Raw genomic sequence first — 18,905 nt, forward strand, 5'->3', positions numbered from 1 at the left:
ATAATTGAAGTTGGTTGGCATGTTTCTACATCTGAAAGACGACGTCTACTTAAATTTCGCGCCAGTCGTATAAGAGTGGAGTTAGTGGCACAAATCATTCATCATCATTTTCTTTGGGCCTTTGTCCCGCTTCAACGCTGGGTCGGCCTTATTACTATGGATGTGGCGGTGTTCGTTAAAGAGGGTGGCCAGATGCCCTTCCTGTCGCTACCCCGAACCCCCTGGGACGGAATCAGTGCGCCCCGGCTGTCTACGTCTAGTGTAAACCATGATAGTGCGAACGTTTTCAAATGTCTGCGAGTCGTGTAACTAAGGCGGAACGTGGGGACCAGGTCGGTATTCTCCTAGAGGGATGAGGGAAACCGCCTAAAAACCACTTCCAGACTGGCCAGCATACCAGCCCTCGTCGTTAATCCGGCAGGCGGATTCGATCTGGGGCCAGCGCGCGTACCCGAGTCCAGGAAGCAGCGTATTAGTGCTCTTTTTTATGACCTGTTTAAGTATATTTAAATTTTATAATTAATAGTTTAACATTGCGGGCAATGACATAAAATGAAAAAAAAATTGCTAGCAGCGGGAATCGAAACCGGGTCTGCTGCATGATAAGCCTTTACCTAATTTTTTTATTTTTTTTATTTTTTTCCTGCCAACTTTTCTATATATTTTTTAATTTTTAATTTTTTCTCTTTTTTATTTTTTTAAAAACTTCCGACCCCTTTTTTCTATTTTTTTTTAATTTGCCCCCTTTTTTCCTGTCTTATTTTAAAGCCCCTTAGGAAAATGGAACTACCAAAAAAAAACTAAGTGCCACCGCCGCTTTTCATCCCATAACAAAAAAATCTGGTCCACTTCAGGCGTTGGCTCCTGACTAAACCTACCCCAGAGAGCTGCCTATATACCAGGGGAAATATGGGAAATCAAGGTTAGGGCTATCCTTACAACAAAACAAAATCTTCCTTTTTCTGAATTTTATTTTTATTTTTATTTATTTTTTGGTTATTTTTGTTGTGTAATTGATCAGAGGCCTTCTGCGCCCCGCTGGTAATATGTTGGGTCACGTCTTCTCGAAATTGATGTGTTCCGTTCAATTGTTCAGAAATGTTCATTGGTTCAAACAGGATACCTTCTTCTCTCTTGGCTTAACACATTCCAGCTGCGAGGCAGGTCGTGGAAAGCACTCCCAAGGAAGTTCGAGAAAAATTGTCTGTATTTTGGGTGACAGACAACGACATAATGACGTTCATTGAGGTATGTTCAAAAATCGAGTCACTCTCGGCTATACTGGCGGTTTGGAGCTAGTAGCGCAAATATGAGCATGCAAATCAGATTTGTTTTAAACACACTCTGTAACGATCGTGAGCGTTAGTAACCTTTGGTACTGGGCGTGCTGAGTTTGTGTTACTCAAAAATGCCTTTAAGGCGACCAAGCCGTAATCATCAACACCTCACTGACTTTGTTGCAGGTAGTGTAATAGAGTTACGAGAAGCTGCATGCCCCGTGTGCGGTACTGCAGAAAAAAATTGGTAGGAATATAGCCACTTTATGTAATTCATGGCAGCGGTGGTCACGGGACTGTACAGTCGCAAGAAGATCGGGCTCCAGACAGCCACGTGGCACTACCAACACAGAAAATCAGCGAGTTCGGCTTCTGGCTCTGGCGCATCGTGATGCAGCTGCAGCAGCAATTTGAGCAGCTCCTGGCACCACAGTGACTCAACGAACTGTTACAAATCGATTACTTCAAAGACAGCTCCGAGCCAGGACGCCCTGTGTTGTGCTTTCCACCGACCCCAAACCACCAACATTTGCAATTTCAGTGGTGTCAAGCGAGAGCTCATTGGATGGCAGAGTGGTCAGCTGGCACTGGCTCGCTGCCAGTGATGGCCGTGTGTTGGTTAGGAGTAGGCCAGTTGAGGACCTGCAACAAACCAGTCTGCTTGCTAGACTCAGTGAAGCTATCCTTGGAGTTATGGTCTGAGGTGTGATCTCGCATGACAGCAGGAGCACTCTCGTCGTCATCACAAGCATCCTAACTGCAAATTTCTACGTCAATCTGGTGATTCGACCTGTCGTGCTGCCATTCATGAACGGTATTCCATGGGGTGTTTTCCTGTAGGATAACGCTCGCCCACATACCGCTGTTGTAGCCCAACATGCTCTACACAGTATCAACACGTTGCCTTGGCCTGCTCCATCACCAGATCTATCTCCAGTCAAGCACCTACGGGGCATCTTCGGATGACAACTCCAGAGTCATCCACCAACAGCGTTAACCATTCCTGCATTAATAGACCAAGTGGCATAGGCATGAAATTCCATCCCACAAACAGACACCCAGCAGCCATGCAACACCATGCATGCATGTTTCCACTCTCACGTTCAACATTCTGGCTGTACTCCTATTATTAATGCACCAGCATTTCACATTTGCAACTGCTTGTCTCCCGCTTACGTTAACATGTGATCTTGCAGGGTTATTCGCTTAAATATGTTACCTAGACAAATGTATACCGGTATTTTCGTTACTCTACATTAATTATTTTTTGTTGTTGAGTTTTTTTGGTCAGTGTTTATATCGAACAGGTGAGAAAGTAACAGGTCAAAACCAAAATTTTGTACAAGACCACCTGTGATTCAGATCCATTACCACCGTTACATCCTGATCACAGTGCCGAGAAGCTAAGATTTTCAGTCGTAATAGGTAGGCGGGGTAACACCCGTACCCAAGCTTCATGCTGATGAGAGATGTACATAACGTCTACAAAGCTTCACAGAGGTGAACCATGGCAGAGAAGAGACATTCGATTGTATGGCCACCAGATGGCCGTCCTTGTAGTGCTGGAATATGTGTCATTCACAATTCTGGTCGTGATAAGCAGCTTTCTTGACCATCGGGATGAAATCCTTACAAGCGATTGGTATTGCGCCGAATTGTACTTCCGTAATACTTCTCTCAGCGAGGAGAATGCCTTGGTGCCCTTTTATCCAAAGTAAGTGGGCGTCAATGGCCAATGCCTTCACGTCTATTACGTCCTGTTTATCAAACGCTGGATGTTGTAGTTTCTGCAACACACTTTGGGAGTCCGCGAGGATAAATACAAGCTGGAAAGTCTGCGTTCAGTAATAAATAGTCACCCTCAGGTCAGGTAACTCCACTGTGTAGATAGACGATTCCAGGCGGCAGTGCAAACATTTGGTATGTGTCGCTAGAGAGGCTGAAGGAAAAAATATTTACCTGTAATGTTTGCAGCAGTTATTCTTAATGGGGAAATGAATTAAAGACAACTACAATGTAGGCTGAGGACAGCATCGATTTACCGTTACAGGGATACCTCAGGTTACTAGAAACTTCTCTCTCGACAGTGTACGAGACCAGGATGCTGGTCAGATGATGACGGGGACGAGGAAAATATTATCTTTCTTAATGGAGTGTTCATCTAACAGCATTACTAAAATATTATAATTATGCTACCTACATGTCTTTGGATCAATTCAGATAGGTTGCGAGCTAACTCTGTGGTCATGTCACATGTGTGCTCTACCTCGTTGCCAGTAGGCAGTAGTGACTCCACTGGAGAATTTCTCTGGCCGATACATGGTACAGGGAGCTGCTGATTGGACAACGTAGTTACCTGTACTAAACCCTGAGCGGGCGTTGGCCACGTCTCGATGACATACGTACATCTTCACTCGCATGTAGTGGCCAATATGAAAGCATGATATGTTACAGCCGTCTTGAATAATTAAAGGAAAGCCATTAATTAGCATTTATTTGAGCTAGGCAAATGTACTATCTTCCAGAAATCGACATTGATGACTTGAAACAAAAATTAATCGTTATGTGGCATAAATTGAAAGTCCCTATGCCCTCCATTAAGTACCGATAAATTAACAGTACATAAAATCAAAGTTCGTAACAGATTCGCCAATTCGCCATTAGTGAAACAGAATGTATCCAACACGCAAATTATTGTTTTATAAATCTTTTACTTTTTAGTTAAACAAATCAGAATTAATACAAAACATTTTAATAGATTTATCCTTTGGTCCAGTTTTTGATCGTTGCGAATTTTTTTTTCAACTTTCAGTATCAAAACATTCTGTTGTGGTGCTACAACTGGAAGTGTGTTGCAGCGTCTCGGTTCTAGAGCTTCACACGCCGACCATATCTCTTTCCACATTGCTCTGCTACCGCTGCACTGATCAGCCAAAACATTATGATGAACAGCTTAATAATGTGTTGGTCTACGGAGCTGGCGTCCGACAGCGTCCCAGATGTGTTCTGTTATATTCATGTCAGGCGAATATGGTGACCAAGATATCAACGTCATTAACACGCTACCCAATCCTCTGTAGAACGATTGTGTGCGTATGACACGAATTGTTATCCTGTTGGAAGATGCCATCGTCGCAGGGAAAGATATCAGTCATGCAGGGATGCATGTGGTTCGCAATAACGTTCACTCAGGATGATGGTGTTTCTCGACATGGCCATCGTTCTGGTGTACCAGTAAAGGTGATTAATCCGAGTAGGTGACACATTTTCATTGATTCTCAGTACAATGATCGAGCCCAATCCAATAATACTGACACTGTCGTTGAGTCAACATAAGGGTTGTCAGCTACGGAGCCTCATGATCAACAGCGTGCGCTTAGCGATGTGCTCCGAGGCACTTGTCCATGCACCAGCTTTGTACTCTATTGTTAGATCTGCCGCAAGTCGCCGCCTATCCTGCTGTACAGAGAAGGTAAGCCTCCGACATCCACCTTCTGTGATCATGCGTGAATGTCGAACATTTTGTCACCTATTTGTATTTTCACTGTCCTTCAACTACTTTCCATAAAATTTCACTTCTTCCATCCTTGCCAGGATAGTCGATGGAATGACAGCCGATCTTAGGGTGCCTCATAAAAACACCGACAAGTTTTAGGGACAGATTCCTTACACCATAACAATAAAAAAAAATCTGTTAAATGGACCCTAAAGCAGCGCAGCGTGACCGCGTGGTTTAAGGCCCCATGTCACGGAGTGCGCGGCCCTCCCGCCGGAGGTTCAAGTCCTCCCTCGGGCATGGGTGTGTGTTGTTCTTGGCATAAGTTAATTTAATTTAATTTACGTAGTGTGTAAGTCTAGGGACCGATAACCTCAGTAATTTGGTCCCGTAGGAATTCACACACATTTTTATGGACTCTAATGCCTCTGATGGCTCTGAGCACTATGGGACTTAACATCTGGGGTCGTTTGTCCCCTAGACTTGGAACTACTTAAACCTAACTAACCTAAGGACATCACACACATCCATTCCCAAGAGAGGACTCGAACCTGCGACTGTGGCAACAGCGCTGTTCCGGACTAAAGTGCCTAGAAACTCTCGGCCACAACGGCCGACATGGACTCTAAAAGGCATACCTAAAGATCGAAAAGCAATTGTTCAATACAAGACATATGTCCCACACTAGTGAAATAAACAAGTGCTCATAATTCTTGAAGGGTGCATTGTAGACCCCACGTGTACTGTATATTTTTTTTCTTTATTTGCTCCATACTACCTACTCCAAAAATATGGGAAGCAAATTCCCTGCAGTACAAGAGATCTGTTTCAGAGTTTCGAAGATGAACAAGTGCTCATAGCTCTCGTTGCGAAATTGTGGCGAAAAGGGTATGCGATGAAGTCGGACGTTGTCTCTTCGCTATTGAGAAGGACCATGCCGGTATATGCTGGAAACGTGTACTCAAACCGTGTTGCGCTAGCACTCACAGCCACGTGAATAAGTCACGAACCAGGTCAGAGAGGCAAGATACACGTCAAATGACATCAGCTGATCCGACGTATCCGCCTCCCAACATGCTTACCTCCCACCATGGCTATCCTGCTGCATGCTCATATAGGAAACGTGTTTTAAACGGATGTAACACGGAAACGGTACGTTTCGAGACATGGGTTCCTGTTCAAAATGTTATCTACTCACTCCTCTCTACAAGTCACAGAAGTTTGTAACGGGACTTTCCGAGCACCCTGGATAGGAAGAAGACACATATAGACGTGTGCCTGAAACAAGCTGCCACGATCCAGTGCAATAGCAGACAGTGCTGACCACCCTGGTATATAGAGCAGGCGTCATCTCCGATGAAGAAAACCTGTCAGACGAACTGCAACACCTGCAGGAAGCATTCCGCAAAAATTGGTACAGTAAAGTGTAGAGGAGTGGGGCATTCAAGAATATACAAGAAGTTGGAATCCACGAAGAGGAAGAAGAAGACAAGACATCCGCTTTCCTTCGTACTTTGGACTGCTCTCGGCCAAAATTGCGAGGCTACTTAAAAAATATAAAATAAAAACCCCCCTTGCGACCCCTGTCCTCCGTAGTGATCATACACCGTATTAAGAACCATAGCGCGCCGTTTGAATTGTTCAGGAGACCATCATGAGTAGCGTTGACATGAATGTAATAATCGTCTTTGAATAGAAGTGTCAACTCTGTTCGTGTCATTGCGTATTTCTTTCAGTAACGTTCTGTACTAGACCGCAAGAATTCTTTTTATGTATGGTCCAAGTTTCATCGAGGTCGGCCTACATTACTTCACAGTGAAATATCATGCGAAAGTTGCTTTTGTCCTTGCGTTTTGCTCACCAGTACCCTAATACTAATGTAAGCTAGTTATTATCATTACATTAAAACATTTTATATGTATTACCATTATTATTATTAAATTCTAGGAACATTAGAAGCAGGAGTGACAGAGAATTACGTTTTGGGTGGGGGAGAGGAGAAAGTAAGAAACTGTGAATTCCAGCTCTCTTCCCGCTTTGCCCCGTTCTTCCCTTTCAGTCCCTCCCCTCCTCAATCGTCCGCCCCTCCTACTTCTCCCTTCCCAATCCCACAGAACCTAGCCCTCGATCCGTGTCTGCTGTGTTGTGTCTTCGCTTGTCGCCGAAGAGATTTAAGGGAGTCGCTTCTTTCTCTAATGAAACTGCCAGTGGAACAAGTGCTCTTTTCGCCGTGTGGGCACACTCCACAGTGATTGGTAGAGTATAAATGTATCCGCATTTCTAGATTTCAGGCAACAGTTGCTTGACGGTCACCACGCGGCCAGATGGAGCTGAAATCTTTGTTAGAAAGATAGCTAGTTTTGACATCCTGTCAATTGCCCATCGGCAGATTCAAATACGTAAGAGGATGCGGCAGTTTGATGGAAACTAACCATGTCTTACAGTAAGTGCCAAAATCTGATGTTTGACACACAGCGACTGAATCAATTCGGTAATCATTGTCGTCCATTTGTGATTTTCGGGTATACCGGGCCAAATACCTCACGAAATAAGCGTCAAACGAAAAAATTGCGAAGAACAAAACTTGTCTAGCTTGAAGCGGGAAACCAGATGACGCTATGGTAGGCCCGCTCGATGGCGCTGCCATAGGTCAAACGGATATCAACTGCGTTTTTTTAAATAGGAACCCCCATTTTTTATTACATATTCGTGTAGTACGTAAAGAAATATGAATGTTTTAGTTTTTCGATTTGTGATAGATGGCGTTGTAATAGTCACTTACGCCACACGTAACGTGGACGTAAGCAGAAACACAGCTCCACTTAAAAAGAAACCACACAGCAATTTAATTTTTGTAATTTTTTGTATTTATGGTACGTTAACTTCAGAACTCAATAATCAGTCATCAAAGGCCATGCATCTCTCAAAAATTTACGAGAAAATCAACTTTGAAGATTTCCGAGAGTTTTTAATATCTTAAATGAGGGTCATTTTTCTTTCGATGGGTAGAATACTCGCGTGCCACGTAGGTGGCCCTGGTTCTATTCCTGGCTGTGAAGTGTAGAAGTGTAAAATCAATTTAATTTGTAGTGTTTCTTTTAATTTAAAGAATCCTCACTAACAATCTTTTATAAAATATTGGTAATTAAGTTTTTGTATTTGCTACGAAAACTTTATCTTTGTTTGAGACACGTAATTAGAAATAAAAAGATGTGCATCTGTCATAAGAATGGCAATTTTATGTGTTAATTAGCATATATTCAGTGAATTTTATATTTAAAATCTTAGGCATTCGAACTGAACAGAAGAAAAACGGAAAAAGTAATGACCACAAAACGAGGCTTGATCGAACGTTCGAATGATAAGCAGTCTCGAGCGCTACTGATTTTTTCGATATTTATGTGTATCATGCTTCACTAAATGCTCGTAAAAAATACACTTTGTTTCAAAATTTAACCTTTCGGAACAGGTGAGTATTCCACCACAGAGTCACACTGTCTGTCGAAAACTCTACCTTACTTTCGCGTGTTAAATGCTCTCAGAAATTCAAAGTCGATTTTCTAGATAATTTGTTACAGTTGTATCGACACGTTTCAGGGAACTGATGTCTCAGTTCTGGACTTCACGTACCATAAATATAAAAAATTAGAAAAACCGATTGCTATGTGGCCTCGTTGGTTCACAATCGTTCAAATGGCTCTGAGCACTATGGGACTTAACATCTGAGGTCATCAGTTCCCTAGAACTTAGAAGTATTTAAACCTAACTAACCTAAAGACACCACACACATCCATGCCCGAGTCAGGATTCGAACCTGCGACAGTAGCGGTCACGTGGTTCCAGACTGTAGCTCCTAGAACCGCTTGGCCACAGCGGCCTGCCCTCGGTGGTAGTCAGAACCTCGACACAATACTGCAGTACCTCAACAGAGGACTGTGTTTTGAGATACTCACGACACCTCTACAGTCGCCGCCAAGAGGTTCCAAACTGGATGTTATACAAGTGATGTCAGTCACCATTCACTGGATCTAGGACTATGCCAGTGTTAAAGACAGAACAGTGCAAGTGAACACTGACCTATATTGCCACGCACAATCTTCATAATGCAGCTAAGTAGTTTAAAAATTCTATCGCTAAATCATTGCAAGATGTTGCCAATCTGTATTGCCATCCATTTTTTCCATAGCTGTTGCCTAGCCTTATTTGTCCCAGTGACGGGGCTGTATAGTTGCTGCATGTAAGCTGGTGATCTCATAACAGCAACTACGAGTATTTTCGGTGGCAGGGATCCAAGTGCGTTTGGTAAATACAATAATTCTTCAGAGTAACTACAGTCCGATTAAAATTACTTTATAGCTGACATTTCATACGTTGGAGCTGGTTTCCTCCTATCAAGACTCTCAAGGTCGCACCAAAACTGTTTGCTGTTGCCAAATTGCCATTACAGTTGGTCAGTTCACTTCCAATTATTTGTCCAGCTTCCTTTCTTCCTGTGTTTGAATCCCAAATCTGGTCCTTTTATTTCTTATTCCATCACACATGATAAACACAAGTAAACCACACTTAAACAATACATACACAAAGATTCTAATGAAATATACACGTTTCATCCAAAGCACCAACCAAACACTACTCGATCCTTTCGCACAAAACGCCATTCACTATCACATGTACATTGATTATAATCACAGAGATCGTCTTACATCAGATCAGTTTCGCATGACACTAAGTGAAGCCGAATTTTTGGAGCCTGCAATTCATCGTTGCAACTGAGTCACTAGAGTCATAAATAAAACTTTGTGGTGACATTAATATTTCGCCACAGAGTAGCGGCTAAAGAAACGAGAGTATTGCGTTATAGCGTCAAGGACTTGTAAATCTGATGAACAGTTTTTGTTGTTTATTCCTTGGTCGTTTAGTCATTGCTAGTATCTAAAAGAAAGTAGTATGTTAGGTTATCTCGTGCCTTGTCATTCTCACTTATTGTAACTTGAAGAAAGTAACTACCAAAATCTCCAACCACGTGGTAGCGGAGCGTAGTGGTTAGCGCATATACTTGATGTGTAGCAGATCATGGGTTAGATTTTATACAAACCCCACGAATTTTTCTGTCATTTCTAAATCTAGTCAAAAGACTTGGATTACAATTTTTATTCAAAGAATTCATTTAAATATATTTTTTTTATTTCGAAAACTTTGGCGCGTCATTTTCATATCGTACTGACTTTTTTGTTCTTTCTTACTTTTCTTCCTATCTTTCCTTTTCGCTTGGTATCTGCCTGTGTCACCCGTAATCTGCTACCAAGTGGCAACCAGGACTGCACATTGGTTGGTAATGCGGCAGGTCGTGCGCCCAAAGTGAGCATAATCTCATGTAACCATGATAACGAAAAACTGCAGTTTGCTTTCAGCACTGTGCCGTGTGACTAGGGCCTCCTGTGGGGTAGACATGTTCGCCGGGTGCAAGTCTCTCGATTTAACGCCACTTCGGCGACTTGCGCGTCGATGAGGATGAGATGTTGATGATTATGACAACACAACACACAGTCCGTCTGCGGGGAAAATTTATGACCCAGCAGGGAATCGAACCCGGGCCTTTAGGATTAACATTCTGTCGCGCTGACCACTCAGCTACCAGGAACGGACGCTTTCAGTACTGAAACCAAAATATTCTTGTAGGAAGTGTATCCATGTGCAGGGCCGGAATGGAAAGTATAAGAGACTCAGTAATGTTGGTCCACCATATGATGTCCCACACTGTAAATTATGTTGCTGAACAAATGAGCAAGGTTAGTCCAACACGTATAGAATGACAGTGTATTTTCTCGATTATTAAATTTTTCTCTCTTGAATTTGCTCGTACAAGTTAGGTCTAATCCCCGTGAACAAAGCGACCGTGATTTTAATTCTGCCGCAGACCGTTGACCACCGTTTCCTCGGGTATATTGCTGTGTTTGCGTGTCGCCTATAACCGAGCAGTAGTCGACAACCGATGTGGTAACAGTCTAACGGCAAGCGACAGACCACCAACTGTCGAGTAATTGCAATGGGACTACAGCTCCTCCCCCCCTTCCCCCCCCTCCACCCCCTCCCCACCCTCACCCCCCCCACAATTCAATGCGGCACACTATTACACACGGTGACTTTCCGGTGCGTACGGAAATGTCGCCAGCGGAAAACGTAGATAATTTTCAGACAAAAATATTCCTTCCTTGACTTTTTGACGTGAAAACAACTATTCAGTCGTCAAATGTTCAAATCTGTGTGAAATATTATGGGACTTAACTGCTAAGGTCATCAGTCCCTAAGCTTACAAACTACTTAACCTAAATTATCCTAAGGACAAACACACACACCCATGCCCGTGGAAGGACTCGAGCCTCCGCCGGGGCTAGCCGCACAGTCCATGACTGCAGCGCCATAGACCGCTCGTATTCAGTCGTCAGTCGAACTTGCTTGGGTTGACAAAATATCGGCAGATTCTACTAATAACTACGAGGTGTAAACAATGGTTGAACCCGCAATGGATAGATCATGGTACCAGTGTAGGTTCATCCGCGTAATTATTACGGATTAAGATGATACGAAGTTACACATTGGTTTAGCATGAAAGTCGTTTAGCTTGGACATTGATTCGGGTGTCATTGTTAAGAGCTTGCCCAGCACTAACAGGACTCAATGTGAGAAGCTAAAAATATTCGCCGGAGTATAAGTAAAAATCGGTAATTACTTAGAAAACTACAAAACAGTGAATTATGTCGTCTCATACCAGTCGTTAACGTGCACGGAAATATAGAAGACACAAGTCAGAGGAAAGCTCGGATCGAAACGATCTAAAAAGCCTATAAAGTCCAATGCCGAAGAAAGCGAGAGTTACGACAGCGTCCAAAGGAATGAAAAAATGTAGCAAAGCGATTGCGTAGCTAGCCGATCGGGCAAATTATCGCGCATGTGAGGCTGTGATCTGCCTCAGGCGGTTATCTATTTTATGAAAGATGCCCCTGTTGATCATGTTGACTTCATCGATGGCGATACTATGCAACATCACCTGACGTACTTGCTTCGAGTTCATGAGCCCATAGACCGTTTCTACATTCGGTAAACTTGTGAGTTATCTATTCTGTAACTACAGTACTGCTTGTATAGGCAATGAAGAGATTGATGATTAAAAATTACTTATTTATACAAAACGCTTATTATGATTTTATCTCAGCGTTTCCGCCAAAAATCTACAGCGTGGACCCCCACTGCGCGAGCAAAAATTTTTGTCTTTAGTTGACCGTTTAGTCCATAATCAGCGTCAAAATCATTTATTAATACCGCCAGCCTTTGGAAACGTGCAGTGGCGAAAACAGCCTGCCATACGAGAGGCTTCCTGACTCGTACTTTCAATATGCCGAAGACGAGTGCGAGGAAAAAACTCTGCCACATTCAATCGACAGAACTCGTCAAGCAGCGCGACCAGTGAAGCTTGGAGAAAGTGCGATGTATGAAAAACTATCTTTCGTTTGCTTCATTATTTTAACGTTTCGTGTATTTTGTGACTAGAGTACTTCCTTTAATCGAAGAAGCTAGGTGAAATCTTTATAAAGCAAACATTTTGCTTTAGCGTTAGTTTTATGTTTTCCTGACTTGTCTTTACAGAAAAGCACTGATAACATAGTAGTTATTACCGGTTTGCGTAAAAAATGCCACATAAGTTTTCATTCATTTAAGCATTATCTGTATGCCCTTTGACTTTCCATACACACTGAAAAGTCAGCCTGTATACGATACTTGGTCATACTATCCTCCAGACAGCATGTAATTTGAACACCATCTGTGGGATAATCTACATCTACATCTACATTTACACTCCACAAGCCACCCAAAGGTGTGTGGCGGGGGGCACTTTACGTGCCACTGTCATTACCTCCCTTCCCTGTTCCAGTCGCGTATGGTTCGCGGGAAGAACGACTGCCGGAAAGCCTCAGTGCGCGCTCTAATCTCTCTAATTTTACATTCGTGATCTCCTCGGGAGGTGTGAGTAGGGAGAAGCAATATATTCGTTACCTCATCCAGAAACTCATCCTCTCGAAACCTGAACAGCAACCTACACCGCGATGCAGAGCGCCTCTCTTGCAGAGTCTGCTACTTGAGTTTACTTAACATCTCCGTAACGCTATCGCGCTTACCAAATAACCCTGTGATGAAACGCACCGCTCTTCTTTGGATCTTCTCTATCTCCTCTGCCAACCCGACCTGGCATGGATCCCACACTGATGAGCAGTACTCAAGTATACGTCGAACGAGTGTTTTGTAAGCCACCTCCTTTGTTGATGGACTACATTTTCTAAGGACTCAGCCAATGAATCTCAACCTGGCACCCACCTTACCAACAATTAATTTTGTATGATCATTCCACTTCAAATCGTTACGCACGCATACTCCCAGATATTTTACAGAAGTAACTGCTACCAGTGTTTGTTCCGCTATCATATAATCATACAATAAAGGATCCTTCTTTCTATGTATTCGCACTACATTACATTTGTCTATGTTAAGGGTCAGTTGCCACTCCCTGCACCAAGTGCTTATCCGCTGCAGATCTTCCTGCATTTCGCTGCAATTTTCTAATGCTGCAACTTCTCTGTATACTACAGCATCATCTGCGAAAAGCCACATGGAACTTCCGACACTATCTCCTAGGTCATTTATATATATTGTGAAAAGCAATAGTCCCATAACACTCCCCTGTGGCACGCCAGAGGTTACTTTAACGTCTGTAGACGTCTCTCCATTGAGAACAACATGCTGTGTTCTGTTTGCTAAAAACTGTTTAATCTAGCCACACAGCTGGTCTGATATTCCGTAGGCTCTTACTTTATCAGGTGACAATGCGGAACTGTATCGAACGCCTTGCGGAAGTCAAGGAAAATTGGCATCTACCTGGGAGCCTGTATCTAATACAATAAGATAATAAGAGTATAATAAGATAATAAGAGTAGAAACTGCCATCAGTGTCTAGTATGAAAGAAATGAAGACCAAGGTCCCACAGAAGATGTGCAACAAAGAGCAGAAAAGATTCGCTGGAGTTTGCTCACGTCGACAAGCGACTGCGCATCGTCTAGCGTGATGTCTCCTTCCCCAAAGTAGAAGTCGTGGAGCTTCCGCGTGGCGTTTATCCGCTCCTCCTCCGTTGGCAGATGGATGTCCGGCGCCGTGGCGACCTCGAAATTCTCGTTGAACGTTCTCAGGACTTTGGGGTCTGTCAGGTAGCCGTCACCTGCAGAGCAGAGGACGGATACAGTACACTGTTCATACAGGGTGTTTCAAAAGTGACCGGTATATTTGAAACGGCAATAAAAACTAAACGAGCAGCGATAGAAATACACCGTTTGTTGCAATATGCCTGGGACAACAGTACATTTTCAGGCAGACAAACTTTCGAAATTACAGTAGTTACAATTTTCAACAACAGATGGCGCTGCAAGTGATGTGGAAGATATAGAAGACAACGCAGTCTGTGGGTGCGCCATTCTGTACGTCGTCTTTCTGATGTAAGCGTGTGCTGTTCACAACGTGCAAGTGTGCTGTAGACAACATGGTTTATTCCTTATAACAGAGGATTTTTCTGGTGTTGGAATTCCACCGCCTAGAACACAGTGTTGTTGCAACAAGACGAAGTTTTCAATGGAGGTTTAATGTAACCAAAGGACCGAAAAGCGATACAATAAAGGATCTGTTTGAAAAATTTCAGTGGACTGGGAACGTGACGGATGAACGTGCTGGAAAGGTAGGGCGACCGCGTACGGCAACCACAGAGGGCAACGCGCAGCTAGTGCAGCAGGTGATCCAACAGCGGCCTCGCGTTTTCGTTCGCCGTGTTGCAGCTGCGGTCCAAATGACGCCAACGTCCACGAATCGCCTCATGCGCCAGAGTTTACACCTCTATCCATACAAAATTCAAATGCGGCAACCCCTCAGCGCCGCTACCATTGCTGCACGAGAGACATTCGCTAACGATATAGTGCACAGGATTGATGACGGCGATATGCATGTGGGCAGCATTTGGTTTACTGACGAAGCTTATTTTTACTTGGACGGCTTCGTCAATAAACAGAACTGGTGCATATGGGGAACCGAAAAGCCCCATGTTGCAGTCCCATCGTCCCTGCATCCTCAAAAAGTACTGGTCTGGGCCGCCATTTCTTCCAAAGGAATCATTGGCCCATTTTTCAGATCCGAAACGATTACTGCATCACGCTATCTAGACATTCTTCGTGAATTTGTGGCGGTACAAACTGCCTTAGACGACACTGCGAACACCTCGTGGTTTATGCAAGATGGTGCCCGGCCACATCGCACGGCCGACGTCTTTAATTTCCTGAATGAATATTTCGATGATCGTGTGATTGCTTTGGGCTATCCGAAACATACAGGAGGCGGCGTGGATTGGCCTCCCTATTCGCCAGACATGAACCCCTGTGACTTCTTTCTGTGGGGACACTTGAAAACCAGGTGTACCGCCAGAATCCAGAAACAATTGAACAGCTGAAGCAGTACATCTCATCTGCATGTGAAGCCATTCCGCCAGACACGTTGTCAAAGGTTTCGGGTAATTTCATTCAGAGACTACGCCATAATATTGCTACGCATGGTGGATATGTGGAAAATATCGTACTATAGAGTTTCCCAGACCGCAGCGCCATCTGTTGTTGAAAACTGTAACTACTGTAATTTCGAAAGTTTGTCTGCCTGAAAATGTACTGTTGTCCCAAGCATATTGCAACAAACGGTGTATTTCTATCGCTGCTCGTTTAGTTTTTATTGCCGTTTCAAATATACCGGTCATTTTTGAAACACCCTATATTAGCTTTATAACCAAAATAATTGGGAGGAAGTTCAATACGTTGTATTTTATTTTATTTATTTTTTTTTTTTTTTAACATTCACATGCAGCTTCGTTTCTGCACAGAGATTCTCAGACATTTGGCTTTATCTAAAGTATTTTAGAGAGAGTGAAAGTACGACTGCTTTTTTCCCCTCCGATCGGTCGCGAAGTGGGAATCACAGTTAAAACCAAAAATGTTTTATTTGCCACGTCTAGCTACAACCTTCCAACTGCTTCTCTAACTAGTCGCCGGCCTGGGTTAGACATTTGTCGTAGCGTGGTACTTTCGTCATAGAACGCAGCCACCTGTGCTTTCCGTCAATTTCGTGCTCTGCTCTGCAGTTCACTGTGTTTTCCAAAATGATGTCCTCACAGACAGCGGTTCATGTGAGCAGAGGCGAATATCAGAGGGAGCCATGTCCGGGCTGTATGGTGCGTGGTGAAACGCTGGAGAAGTGTCGTTGTTCCACTAGCAGTGTGCGGCCGAACATTCTCATGAAGAAGGAAGCACATGCAATTACGTTATGTAGGCTGCACGAAATGAGATGGAGCCCCTCAGTACCACTTCACACTTCGTGGGGTACTCTACGTACTCACTACGCGCCCAGAATTGAAAATTGCGACGTGACGCGGTCGAGGCGAGGCGAGGAGAGGCGGGAGAGAGAGAGAGAGAGAGTTTATGGATTTGTGTTCCGGTACCGCTCTGGATTAAATTCAACCTAACATGGTATGTATACGACACAGTATTAGAACACCATTATCGTAAGGGGACGACACCCAATGGACCCTCTACCGAACGAAATGGCGCAGTGGCTAGCACACTGGACTCGCATTCGGCAGGACGACGGTTCACACCCGTGTCTCGCCATCCTGATATAGGGTTTCCGTAATTTCCCTAAGTCGCTCCAGGCAAATGCAGGGATGGCTCCTTTGAAAGTGCACGGCCGATTTCCTTCCCCACCCTTGACGCAATCCGAGCTTCTGCTCTGTCTCTAATAACCTCGATGTCGACGGGACGTTAAGCCCTTCCTTCCCCAAGGGCTCCTATTTGTTAGAAGAGGTCAAAAACTGATGACGTACAGTCATAACTCTAAAACGCCCTGAATAATTTGAATCAAATCTAGTTTAAGTTCTAACAAAAAGTCGCACTGGACGCCTGTGACCATTATGTGAATACTGAACATGCCTTTTCCACTGATTTTTGACCGCTGAAAATAAGTGTACACAATTCTCTTGAAATTTCCAGCCAGATTAAAACTGTATGCTAGACCGAGTCTCGAACACGGGACCTTTGTCTTTCGGAGGTAAGAGCTCTACAAACTCAACTACCCAAGCACGATGCACGATCTGTCCTCACAGCTTTACTTCCACCAATACCTCATCCCCAACTTTCAAAACTGCATAAAAGATCTCTTGTGAAACTTGCAGGACTAGCACTCCAGGAAGAAAGGATGTTGTGGAGATGTCGCTTAGCCATAGTCTGGGAAATGTTTCCAGAATTAATTTTCATTCTGCAGTGGAATGTGCGCTGATGTGGACTTCCTGGCAGGCTAAAACTGTGTGCCGGACTAGACTCGAATTCGGAACTTTTACCTATCCACACGTAACACTCGAGTGTGAGAACGTTACAATGTGCATAACAATTCATTAACTGATTATTTTGTTCATATGTTACTGTGATATATTTCTGTAACGTTATTTTGTCAAATACAGTTTTGAGGAGAAAACAAATTTTGTCCGCAAAAGTCAAAGGTCCCGAATTCGAGTTTTAATTTACTAGGAAGTTTCATATCTGTCCACACTCCGCTGCAGAGTGAGAATTTTTCATTTATGCGTTTCGGGCATAGTCTCTGCTCAGAATATCTGGCAAAAGCATCACCAATTGTCATAAAAGTGCAAACACAACATCTGAACAACATTACAATTAACATAGTGTCATAACAGTTTGCTTACCAGACAAAAGAAGACTTCACAAAGAATATGATGTCACATAATTTCAGTCTTGACATTGCTGCTCAACTGATTGGGTGTATTAGGGGTTGAACCGTGTACCTAGAACGACAGAGAGGCTTCGCCCGCCATAGAACCTCAGTGGTTCACAACCCCAGAACAGGCTACAGCAGTCCACTCATCCCACCGCCGCCCCACGCCGAATCCAGGGTTATTGTGCGTTTCGGCCGCCAGTGCCCCCCCTCCCCCCCTCCATGGGAATGTCTCATACCAGACATGTACAATCCCAAATGTTTGCATGTTTGAGGAATTATGGTGTACGTGTACGTGGAGACAGTGGTTGCGCAGCAATCGCCGACATAGTGTAACTGAGGCGGAATAAGGGGGACCAGCCCACATTCACCGAGGCAGAAAGAAAACCGCCTTAAAAACCATCCACAGGCTGGCCGGCACACCGGACCTCGACACTAATCCGCCGGGCGGATTCGTGCCGCGGACCGGCACGCCTTCCCGCTAGAGTAGCAGTGTGTCAGACCGCGCGGCTAGCCCGGCGGCCAACTGACTGCGTACTGCCATTAGAAATACTACGTATTGTTACACGTCACCTGGTGGTGTAGTGGTAGTGGCGTTGGGATGTTGGAAAGGTCAACAGAGCGTTATTAACAAAAATATTCGCAGAACACGATATAGTAGCGACCTCCTCTGAAGGAAAATTAGAAATTACAGTTTAGAGTGGACAAACAGAAGTACATCACGAAATCATGTGATCTGGGTAAGGGATGAAGGGAAGTGACGGAAGGAAGGACAGAAGGGTTTCTTCGCGATCTCAACCATTCTAAGAAGGAACAGCCTACACAAAATTTAATCTCAGTACTGTTTTAAGTATGTATAACTTTGTCACCAACTTTATCTCTAATGATAATTGTATGGATTCCGCATCATGAACGTGTTTAACCTAGCTCTCTATGTTCTTCCACGAGACCCTAAAGGCAGTATATACCAGCGCCCAGATGATGTCGTGTTTATTGACACAGACACTCGAAACATTTCCGTACTATCGCTTAATGAACAAAATATCAGCGTATAAAATATTACTTCATGTTTGTGATTGGATTGAGGAATTCCCAGCAACTAGAACTCAGTATGTAATTCTTAACGAACATAAATCTCTGGACTTAAAACTTCTCGCGTGTCTCAAGAGAATATTACAATACCATTTCTGTTCATAATATACACTGTATTCCAAAATTAAAGCTGTTTCCCCGCCTTATGTCTAATTCACGATGTAATCAGACGAACTGTCAACCA

General features: G+C 43.7%; 1 protein-coding gene across 1 annotated transcript in view; it reads right to left on the reverse strand.

Moving 5' to 3' along the window:
- LOC126412533 (venom carboxylesterase-6-like) overlaps positions 1–18,905 on the reverse strand; it is a 472,566-nt gene that overhangs the window by 13,322 nt on the left and 440,339 nt on the right. Inside the window, exon 7 of the mRNA XM_050082175.1 lies at positions 13,858–14,039. Within this exon, the coding sequence (XP_049938132.1) occupies positions 13,858–14,039 (182 nt within the window). The remainder of the gene's footprint in view (positions 1–13,857; positions 14,040–18,905) is intronic.

This window comes from Schistocerca serialis, chromosome 7 (assembly GCF_023864345.2).
Source record: "Schistocerca serialis cubense isolate TAMUIC-IGC-003099 chromosome 7, iqSchSeri2.2, whole genome shotgun sequence".
Taxonomy (NCBI): Eukaryota; Metazoa; Arthropoda; class Insecta; order Orthoptera; family Acrididae; genus Schistocerca; species Schistocerca serialis.